General features: G+C 33.3%; 1 protein-coding gene across 2 annotated transcripts; it reads left to right on the top strand.

Annotated features, from left to right (window-relative positions):
* The first annotated feature begins 3016 nt into the window (after positions 1 to 3016).
* LOC143069288 (uncharacterized) lies at positions 3017 to 11344 on the top strand. Of its 2 annotated transcripts, none has more exons than XM_076243856.1 (5): positions 3017 to 3153; positions 3776 to 4192; positions 8733 to 9136; positions 9525 to 9767; positions 10213 to 11344. In XM_076243856.1, the coding sequence occupies exons 2-5, from the start codon at positions 3787 to 3789 to the stop codon at positions 10813 to 10815; spliced, it is 1656 nt and encodes a 551-aa protein (XP_076099971.1). In that variant the 5' UTR covers positions 3017 to 3153; positions 3776 to 3786; the 3' UTR covers positions 10816 to 11344. The 2 variants fall into 2 exon arrangements, with proteins under 2 accessions (XP_076099971.1, XP_076099963.1); XM_076243848.1 differs by having other exon boundaries at positions 3048 to 3180.
* Positions 11345 to 12284: the final 940 nt, after the last annotated feature.

The raw sequence follows: 12284 nt of genomic DNA on the forward strand, positions 1-12284 counted from the left end.
ATCAGGCCGTATATGTTCTGACTCAGATGAATGCCCTTCTAGTAGGACACGTTGTTAGCTAGGTCAGATTTGTATCCCCTATACCATAATGGTGTATCTTGTATTTGACCCTTTCGTTTGGTAACTTGTCGAATGCCTTTGAAATATCCAGTAGGATAAGGTCCATAATTATGTCGACATTTCTCCCAAGATCCTGGATGGAGAGTATGGGCTGGGGCTCACAAGACTGTTCTCTCCTGAATCTATGTCGGACATCATTCAGTATTGGGTGTTTCTCTAAGTACTTCATGATGTTACTGTAGATAATGTGTTCTATGAGTTTTAACAAAAATGGCAGTGAGTGAGACAGGCCTTTAATTTGATTTACTTGTGTTTCGTTTGTTTTTTTGGAGATAGGAACGGCATTGAAATTTTGCCAGTCAGTTGGTAATGTACCTTGATCTAATGAGGCTTGGAAAATTGTTGTAAATACGATTAAAATATATGTATTAACTATTTTGAGCAGCTGGTGGATATCTCATTTTGTCGAGACGCTTTGTGGATGTCAAGGTTTGACCGAAGTGTAAATACTCAATTTTCTGTTATAAAATATGTCCTCCGTTGATGAAAATGGTTGAATGTTCATACTTTTAATGCTGGTTTTGTCTTCATTTCTTGTGAAAATAAAGAAAAATGTTGTTCAAGATGTTTGCTTTGGTATTGTTATCTGAGTATGTATGGCCATTTTTTCCTTTCGGTGTTCCAACTCCATTATTATATCTCTTGCTTTTGATGAGACTCCAGAATAGTTCAGGGTTTTATTTTTGTTCTAGACTGATGATGTCATAAACATAGGGGGGAAATGCCTTCTTGCATAGGATTCTGCTTTTGCCTTTATTTATTTGTAACGCTTGAAATCTTGTACTGATTCAGTTATTCCTGTGTCTTTTGTTTGCTTTTTTGTTATTATCTCCATTTATCCATGGTGGGTGGTGTCTCGTTGACGACATCTTTGATATTTTTTATGCCTGATTTTATAAACTCCCACATTTTAGAGATTTATTGAACGACTTGTTAAATTCCTTGGAAGAGCCTTTACTCTATCCTTCATTTCATCGATGTCTGTCCTTTTCCAGACATAGACCTTTCTCTGTACAGGTTTTTGTCTTCGAATCAATAAATACTATGTCGGGATCACTTTTTCCAGATAATGGTTCTCATATGTTAACTTATGATGGTATAATGGTATAAAATATGTCAAGAGCCACATTTCCTACTGGGAAAGTGACTGTTTGTTCTAATCAACTATCATTTTTCATGTCAAGAAACTAATTGTTGACTAAATTCGAGTTTTGCTTGCCGCCGACTAATGCGTTGTTCCAATCTAATAGTATATGGGGAAGATGTAAAATGGTCATTGATATTTTTGTTGATGGAACCTAGGATACCATCAGAATTTGACAATTTGTGCAAGTGTTATCATTCAAATGTCTTACTTTAAATTAACACTATGGTACAAAGACACTAGAGCACGTGCTTGTGATACCCATAGTAATTTGCAGTGAATACAAAAAGACCATCTAAAAACAACGAAATTTTATAAAATAACATGTACATCATTTCCCAGTAGTAAATTTTCTTTTTATGTAGCAGCATTAAACAAGCACTTTCGTATTTATCGTAAAGTCAATACAGCGGAGCTTTAATTTTCTATCAGGATTTTTGTTCCAATGTCGAGTTATTTTTTGTTGATGATAGAATAATAACGCTCCATGTTTTATTTCGGATAAATTGCTTTTTACAAAGTAAAATCAGTGACAATTTTACTTGTAAGTAAATTGTTTACCTCTTCATGAGTTATTGAGCTGAATTTTGATCATTCGTGCATAAGTGAGAATGACAGATCGAATTCGCATCTTAATTGTTCGCACATCGCGTACAAGATTAGCTTGCTTACGGAGTTAACAAACCATCCTCATTCCGTAGTCGGAGTATTCATTTATTCGTCTGGTAAACCATTAGGTTGACTGATTCGATTCACAAACACTTATACAGATAAAAACAATTATAAACATATTATTTTAACCTATCATATTAAATCAAATAAAATCTAGAAAAATCTAATTGCATGAGTTCGCAATCTATTTTATTTTTTTTTATGTTTGCATCATGTTATATGAACATCGGCAGTCTTCGGAGGACATCTCGATGTATAGATGGCGTCGAGACAAACATACACACTATTACACATTATCGAATATATGCGTCGTAAATTGTTTATTTTAGACTTTTCATTATATGGATATACGTTTTAGTATGTTATAAGTCGAATATGAGAATTTGAGTCAAATCGGTGAACAAGATTTTGACGGTTAATGTCCCTTTTAACAGAAAAAGTGAAATTGTGTACCTGCATTTTGAACTTTCCTGTAAATTCGATTTATTTAAAAGATAAAAAAATATCATATTGGTGTCTGAGCTCTTTTGACGGTTCCTATTTCATTTTTTCTCTGCTGATCTCTGTATGTGATACCGGTATTTCTCATGTGCTTTTTTATTTATAATTCATATGCAAAACTGACGGTTATTCTAAATATAGAAAATTGTAATAAGGGCTTACTATTTTTAATTTTATACACTTATTTTTAGAATTAGAATACATGTATCAAAAGAACCACATGTAGTTATTATATATATATATATATTGGATTGTTTAGAAAATTGATGATTGTGAAATATCATTAATGTATACATACATTTCATCGCGTAATATAAAAAAAAAGGTTTGGAATATTTTTCGATAAAAAAGATCAAAAAAGGGCATAAATGGTTCTGAAAAGTAAATAACTCCACATAATAAACTCTAAAGATTTCGAATGATGCAACTAAAATCAAGATTCTATACTTAGAACAAATATCATGATATAGTATTGATGTTTTCTTGTAAATAACAACGTTGAGTTCTCTGATTGGCTCGGAACATTCCAGGTATCGTACGATGTTATAAGACCATATGCCGGGTTTAAATGTATGTATATTTTTTGTTGGACTTTGACCGTTGCCATTCATGCATGACCATTACAAAACACTGGATTATGGTAGTCATAACTTATAAAAAAAATTAAAACACCAGTATATTTATCATTATTTGCAAAGGAGTCGAATAGACAACAGGTAGGATCATATCAGATTCAGCTATAGGTAATAAGTTATGTTATTTTTAAATGTACTGACTAAAAATTACAACACGTGTTGAGTGTGTGTGTGGGGGGGGGGGGGTCTCTAACAACTTCTGTCAGTTCAGTACAAATTCATAAGTGAATAAAATAGTACCTGTTCAGATCAGGTAAAATTAAAGCAGTTCAACTGACCCGCATTCTCAATTATTTAGTATGTAAGTTAACGATCGGCTTCCAGTTGTACTTGTTATTTTTATTGATTCTACCGCTGGACAGAAGATTGATTGATGGTTGTTTGCTGAACGTCCGGTGGCAAATATTTAATGACATTTATCAGCACAAATCATTTAATTAATATAAATTTATTCTACAGAACCATGTCCAAATAATGTACACATGAATATGTTTATAAAAGAGGATTTTTTTGTAATGTTTAATGTTATAATCTCATAAATATATAATTCTGTATAGAATGGCTTTATTTTATATCTTATATCTATAGTAAACACTTTGTAATGCTGTATTTTTATTATTGTGCGATGAGGCCTCTAAAAAATAAATTTAAGTTTTCTATTGTCAGGAAAAATCAAACTAATAATAAAATATTACTATTTAAGATTGAATAACAATGGCAACTATCAAAGTGAATAGTCCAAATGTAACGTACACAGAAGAATACATAGAATCTAAATATGACTACCAAACATCACAGGTACGGAACGGTCCTGATGGGACTATCAACGTTACTCCTGTCACCACACAGTACACATTCCGTACAGAAAGGAAGGTACCAAAACTCGGAGTGATGTTGGTAGGATGGGGAGGAAACAACGGATGTACTGTAACTGCCGCCATCTTGGCAAACAAGCACAAAATGTCATGGCATACGAAGGAAGGCCTCAAACATGCCAACTATTTTGGGTCTATAACCCAGGCTAGCACTGTGGGTCTTGGTACTGGCCCAGAAGGAGAGGTTTATGTTCCAATGAAAGACATCCTGCCAATGGTAGACCCTAACGATGTTGTTATTGATGGTGAGTACCGTCATACAGGTTCACATTTATTTATTTATGATCTAGTTTTTTTTATTCAGGTGAAAAGGTGGCATACAATAGAAGTTTATTCATTACATAAGATCCAAATGGAAGACTTATTCTATAATACTGTTTTCACTTATAACTAATTCGAATCAATTCGAATTAAAAAAGAAGAGTGTGTTTAGTGCATTGTACGGAACCAGGGTGCGTCAACAAAAAATTTCCTGACATATGCAAATGGCTTTCTAAAAGAACTCTATATATATATAATATTTCAGCATTTATAAAATGGTAACGAACTACGAGTATTCATTCTCGTAAGATAGGATCATTTTGATATACATGATGATTAATTTTAATGATACATATATAGAGCGCTATTGATTTTTATTAATTCATAAAAGCTTTTCTGAACACGCATTACGATTTTTAAAATGAATCAATGGCACTTTTCTTCTGGTTTTAAATGTAAATGGCGAGAAATAAAATCTATATTCCCACCCGGTTCAATAAAGTACGTTGTAGTCAAATCACAAACCAGAAGTAACCATAAACATAGAACGTACGAGTTGTAAAATTCCATTGATAGATCGACAGAAAAATCTTAAATTGGCACACATTGTAATCGGCATTGTGTATTTACATGGTGGTATTTAAACTAATAAATGAACTCCACGTATTAAAAAGTAATGACTATTCTATTTGGTGACCTGATAAGGTAAAAATAAGGTTCGTTATTTAGGTCGTGATTGACTGCTCCTATAAACTTGGACGATGTTTTTTTTTTATTTCTAAAACAGAACTTTGTTCAAGAGTTGGATATGTCGTATTAAACGATATATGATAAGCATTCCATGCATACAAGCTAAAACCAGTCCTAAATTTGAGTCTAAAGTGAAAAGTTTTGCATGTTTAAAAACGGTTTTTGTTCGTACATGTTCAAACGATACTTCGTTTCCGTCTTACTTATTAACTCCAGTAAAATACTTTCTAAATGAGTGTATTTTCAATCAATGTTTTGTATATAATCCCTGACGACAAGGTCTAAATGTTTTAACTTGAACATTTCTACTGCTTATGGTGTACAAATAAGCGATAAATGAGCTTTTTGTCATTTAGCTTTTCGCGTATTTTAGTAGCCTTTGGTGATTTATGAACGTTTCTTTAGAAGAAAGTAAATCCCCAAAATCGCTTCAGACGCACAAAATGTAGGATGTTTTAGGTTCCTGTTTTTGGCGAAAATGCTGGTGGACTGACAGTTTTCAGGATTCGTTCAATACAGTTAGTCGCAGAGGGTATCATCAACGATTAATCGATGCTTCTGTACTGACATAAACTAACTTATGGAGCACCTATAAAAGTGGTCCTTTTTTTATCGAGCCTGCAACTTTTTTTGCAGAAAGCTCGACATAGGGATAGTGATCCGGCGGCCGCGGCGGCGTAAGCTCACTTCTTAAAAACTTTATATTTTAGAAGGTGGAAGACCTGGATGCTTCATACTTTGTATATAGATGCTCCATGTTACGAAGTTTCCGTCAGTCACACGTCCAATGTCCTTGACCTCATTTTCATGGTTCAGTGACCACTTGAAAAAAAAGTTCAATTTTTTTTGTAATGTTGAATTCTCTCTTATTATAAGTAATAGGATAACTTTATTTGATATGTGCGTACCTTGCAAGGTCCTCATGTATGTCAGACAGTTTTCACTTGACCTCGACCTCATTTCATGGATCAGTGAACAAGGTTAAGTTTTGGTGGTCAAGCCCATATCTCAGATACTATAAGCAATAGGGCTAGTATATTCGATCTATGGAAGGACTGTAAGGTGTACATGCCCACCTGGCAGGTGTCATCTGACCTTGACCTCATTTTCATGGTTCAGTGGTTATAGTTAAATTTTTGTGTTTTGGTCTGTTTTTCTCATACTATATGCAATAGGTCTACTATATTTGATGTATGGAATGATTGTAAGGTGTACATGTCTAGCGGGCAGATGTCCAGTGACCCTGACCTCATTTTCATGGTTCAGTGGTCAAAGTTAAGTTTTTGAGTTTTGGTCTTTTTATCTAATACTATATGCCATAGGTCAACTATATTTGGTGTATGGAAATATTTTTTTATGATCTTTATGTCAGTCGCGCAGGTTTTATTTGACTGTGACCTCATTTTCACGGTTCATTGCACAGTGTTAAGTTTTTGTGTTTTGGTCTATTTTTCTTAAACTATAAGTAATGGGTCAACTATATAGAATGAAATTCAAAACAGTGTGGCTGTGGCCATTGATTGACACATTAAATTCCTCCATTGACTGGGACAATTTAGGTGAACGTTTGTATGTAACGACCACTGCTCACTGTGTACTTTTTAAAGACACTTAAGCTATGGGGTCACCAAAGGTTCTCAACACCTTAATAAAGTAATTCGAAAAATTAATGAGAAATAACACGATGTTTTGACTTATATCAATGATAATTATTTAAATCAAAACATAAAGGTTATTCCTGATTAATTTTTCGAATGATTTTATAATTAAAGGCGTTAAGAAACCTTTGGTGACCCCACAGTTTAAATGTCTATCGTAGGTACGTCGTCAACAGTGGTCGTTACAGACCAACGTTCACGTAAATTGTCCCAGTCAATGGATGAATTTAATGTGTCAATCAATGGCCACAGCCACACTGTTTTGAATTTCATTTTATGTTGTATATAGAAGCATTGTTATAGTGCCTAACAAGATTTTGTGAGGTAGACGAAATTGACTTTAAAACGATCGTATTGACTTTTGATGTGCAGAAATAGGCAGATCGGACATATTTTGACTTTAGTTACTTACTTGTTAAGTTTGGGATTAATTGTAATCAACATATTCCAATGAGACTGAAAAATGCTTTTTTTTATTATGATAAATAATAATTTTACCTGCCGTAGTCGTGCGTAAAATATATTTCGGTATTTCTCTTACGAAAATGACTTGTTTAATGGAACAAAACGTATTATTTGTAAACTTTCTCTTTACTCTTCACAATAGGCTTTTAAAAAATAACCTTTCCAACTGTATATTCCTAAAATTTTGTGAAAATCGAATAAGTGGCAATTCTTACCTTTCATACCTTAACTTTCATTGATAAAACATAATATTGACTCGTCCAGTGTCCAGTTTGAAGGTCATTTTAGTTACCGGTCACATTCATGCACGTTCTAATTAATCAATAGTCATGTATGAAAAGCATAAACAAGTTTGAAGGTAAACTAATAACAACTTAATCCAATCAAATTGCCTACGATTCAATAACAATGACCAGTCCACAGCATAAAAATGTATAGGGGTAAACTGGGTAGGGAGAAAATGTCAGATATATTAAGTTCATTATTTTGCAAAAACGAGTAAAAATTTGTTAACCAATAGATTTGTTATAATTTCATAATCATGTCGTTATGTATTGGTATAGTTTTTGGATCTTTCATTAGCGTATTTAAGGCTGCAGAAAGTTTGGCCTTCAAAAGTCAACATAATCATTGACTTTATAAAGAAAATTCGCCTTTTTAAAACATTGAATGTTTCACAAATAATACGCGACAACAAAGCAAAATCATTTCTTAAAACACTGCAAAAAAAATAATTCTGATTGATGCAGTGGTATTGTAATAAATTGCACTGGAGTGAACAGTGGTACATCAAACGTCGAATTCCCTCACACAATGTTATCACACACTATAGCTGTACATGTCTGCCTGGCATGTTTCATCTGACCTTGACCTCATTTTCAAGGTTCATTGGTCTTTTTTTAGTTATCTTGGTTAATGTTAAGTTTATGTGACAGTTGTAATAAAGCTTAGCTTTATACTTAGGACTATCAACATAATATCAATGATTAGTATAGAAGGCGAGACATTTCAGCGTGTGCACTCTTGTTTTATGTTAGTATGGTGCGTTTAACTTTTACGACACATGAAAGACCTAGGAAGGGGTGATGTGCATATACAAATTTTTTAATACACCCCCTTTGTGTCCTTGTCAAGTCATCTATATTATGTATCATATATTGTTCATTGTTGTCTTTGTTTTTACATCGATTTTCTTCAGAGTAGTCTGTTTTTGATGCATGGTTGGGTGTTCTTTTGTACTGTCCAATATATTTTTAGTTATTGCTGTTGTTTGCTTTGTGTTAATTGTGTTTTGGTTTTTGGCGTGGCGTTATTAGTTTGTTTTCGACTTATTGGTTTGAGTATCCCTTTGGTAACTTTTGCCTCTCTTTCTTCCTGGCAAGTACACGTACGGTTATAAAATACATGACAAGTTTTTGATCTTCGTGTAGAATGTATTATGTATGTTTATTTATCTCTTTTCCCTATTCAAAGATGGCATTTCAGGATATCACGGCAAGGACCAGGAATGTAAAGGTTTAATTTAAAGATTAAGGCACCCACTCGAAAAAAGCACCATAAAACACTGACAAATCTTTTTGTTGTTTTTCTAGATATGTATATCTACGTTAATATAACTCTATATTAAATAAATGTTTTTTTGTAATTACAGGATGGGACATATCATCCATGAATATCGCTGATTCAATGGAAAGAGCTAAAGTGCTTGATTATAACCTACAAGTGCAGCTCCGTCCTCATATGAAGCACATGAGACCACGACCATCAATTTATATACCAGATTACATTGCTGCAAATCAGGAAGAACGGGCAGACAATGTTTTAACTGGAAGCAAGAAAGAACAATTGGATCGAATCCGCAAAGATATTCGTGAATTTAAGGAAGAAAGTGGTGTCGACAAAGTAATAATTTTGTGGACTGCAAACACTGAGCGGTATAGTGATCTCATCCCGGGTATCAACGACACTTCTGAAAATTTGTTAAGAAGCATTAGGGAAGGAGAAAAGGAAATTTCACCTTCAACTTTATTCGCTGTTGCTTCTATTCTGGAAGGAGTGAGTATATTTGACATAAAATACATATTAAAAAAAAAAACATGTTTGTAATTGCAAATGGTTTGAAATATTTTGATTGATGGATGGTTGGGTAGGAATCATATATATAATTAGATATACAAGCTGAAGGACTGCTGATACAAGTTTTTTACCATCCTGCTTCTGATTCATTTCTGCATTGGGTGTAACAGTATACAAAGTATTGACCTCCTCTCGTAAAATCAATAAATTTGAAGAAGAAAAAAAAGAAATAAAGGTTTTTAATTATTGCACATTTAGCAACTAAGATTTGAACAAAAATTAAAACAATTTAAAAAGTGTTATGTGTCTTGATGGATGAACAGTTATAAAACTATGAGAGTAATGATGGTATTTCTTTTATTTTCAGGTTACATACATCAACGGGTCTCCACAAAACACATTTGTACCAGGCGCACTTGAATTAGCCAATAAGAAGAAAGTATTTATTGCTGGTGATGATTTTAAGTCAGGACAAACAAAACTCAAGTCAGTTCTTGTTGACTTTCTAGTCAGTGCTGGAATCAAGCCGGTCTCTATCGTTAGTTATAACCATCTTGGAAACAATGATGGTAAAAACTTGTCAGCTCCACAAACATTCAGGTCAAAAGAGGTTAGTATCATTTTGCATTTTAAGTACTTTTACCAATATTTAACCTTCTTTTTTTGCGCTATCTGAAGAATCACAGAAATTTATAAAAAAAAAAGATATGCCATGTTGGTAGAATTAACAACAAGACAATTTATCAAACAGAGTTCTATAAATGATGAGGATAAGAATACTTTTAAAGCTATTTTTCAATTTTGAATGCTGTTGTTTTAAACTTTCGAAAAGTTAAAAAAAAAACATAATTGCTATTAACTTTTTCAAATGAATACACAACTGTAAACACATACTGGCTATAGATTAAAAGATATGAACAAACTATTGAGTAAACCTGACACACACTTAACAAGTCTTTGAATTTTGCAATATTTACAGAAGAACATTTTTTGTGGATAACAAATATCCAAAAAAAAACATTTCAAAAATTCTAATGGTAATTTTATGATTTCAGATTTCCAAAAGTAATGTTGTCGATGATATGGTCGACTCTAATGATATTCTCTATCATGACAAGAAGAAGCCTGATCATTGTGTGGTCATCAAATATGTACCTCATGTAGGAGACAGCAAACGTGCAATGGACGAGTATACGTCAGAGATAATGATGGGAGGATCCAATACCTTGGTGATTCACAACACTTGTGAAGATTCGTTATTAGCAAGCCCTCTTATAATAGACCTAGTCATTATTGCTGAAATTTGTGAACGAATTCAGTTTAAAACTGAAAATGACAACAGCTTTCAAAGCTTTAATAGTGTTTTGACAATTCTGAGTTATTTATGCAAAGCACCGTTAGTACCCGCCGGAACACCAGTCGTAAATGCCTTGTTTAAACAAAGGTGCTGTATCGAAAACATCTTCCGGGCTTGTATCGGATTAGCTCCCCTGAATAACATGATGTTGGAATACAAACACCAGACAATTGCAAATCCCATTCAGCGTGACAACTCTTCTTCTATAATTGCAATGAAGAAAACTGCTCAAACAAACGGTGCACCAGGAAAACAAATAATTGTATCTAAAAGTGACAGTGACACCGATTGTGAAAAATGAAAACAGACCAACAAAAGTGTTGTCAAAATGTGAATGACAGTGGCATTAAAAGGTCAAAAACGGTTCTTCGCTTGGAACTAGACGAAATGAAATAGTTCCATAATTCAGCATTTGAAGTTGAGGGGTTCTATCTCTGTACTTGTTGTTTTAGCAAAAGCAATATTGCATATCAAACACGAGTACAATATTTAAAGTTAAATATCAATGAACAAATATTCAAAAATCTCACCGTTTTTTTTTTTTTATTAATTTAAATGTTTTTATTAGCCTTTCTTGTATGCCTTTTGAAAATGAAATATCAAAAGTATATCTTGTTTTAAATACGTTACCTTAATGTCCACTTACAACAATCAGTTCTTTTGTTTTTTTTATGGATAAAGACCATCTGTATTTTATTAAATATAGATCTGATATCATGATTACATACTCATTAGAAGGTTTACTATTTATTTTAGTAGTATTTATATAATTTGCTGTTTACACATGTTGAAGATGTTTAAGAATAAAAATAAATATTGTCATTATACAACTGACTCGTATGTGCATTTATTGATTTAAACGTGTACAAACAACTATGATACCAGGACATCAGATGATAGTTATTATTTGTTAATTTAGACAAATCATAAACTTTAGGTACAACTACAACAAGGTAAAGAAATGTAATTCCCTAATCTGATGTTGACTGGAAACAACGAGTGCTGGTATAGCTACGTTCTTGCAAATGTAACCAACAGTCTTTGGTTGTGTCCTTTTAAGGTTGCTCCTATTGAAATTAAGCAAGATGTTGGTATTGCAACAATGTGGTTGACTATGCAGTATATCATTATGACTTTGTTCATAGATCTACGTTTTTGTAGAGTTGGCCATTGCAGTTGGTTTAATATGTTTGCTACGCTGGTGGTTCGGTGGTAGTCACCAGTAACAAATCTTTCTACCCTACGTTTTTGGCAGAAAAGTAAAATCACAAAAATACTGAACTCCGAGGAAAATTCAAAACGGAAAGTCCCTAATCAAATGGCAAAATCAAACGATAAAACACATCAAACGAATGGACAACAACTGTCATATTCCTGACTTGGTACAGACATTTTCAAATGTAGAAAATGGTGGATTGAACCCTGGTTTTATAGCGCTTAACCTCTCACTTGTGTGACAGTCGCGTCAAATTCCGTTATTTGGCAGTTTGTCGATCCCAAATGATTCTGGCATACTTCATCTGTGGTCCCACAAGGGTCGTGTAGCAGAGTTCCTTGGTTTTGCGTGGGCATTGATATATATTTCTCTGCGAAAAAAAAAACATTGATGTTACTGGCCTTTCTTATTTCTTGGTCTATGTGGGTACTTCAGTTCAGTTTGTGGTAAATGTTGGCTTCCATATGATTTTGCAGATTAGACTTCCCCTAAGACGTGGTCATGGATGTTATATCATATGATTGTCTGATATGTTTTCTCTTGTTGGTGATGGG

The sequence above is a fragment of the Mytilus galloprovincialis genome, chromosome 1, assembly GCF_965363235.1.
Source record: "Mytilus galloprovincialis chromosome 1, xbMytGall1.hap1.1, whole genome shotgun sequence".
Lineage (NCBI taxonomy): Eukaryota > Metazoa > Mollusca > Bivalvia > Mytilida > Mytilidae > Mytilus > Mytilus galloprovincialis.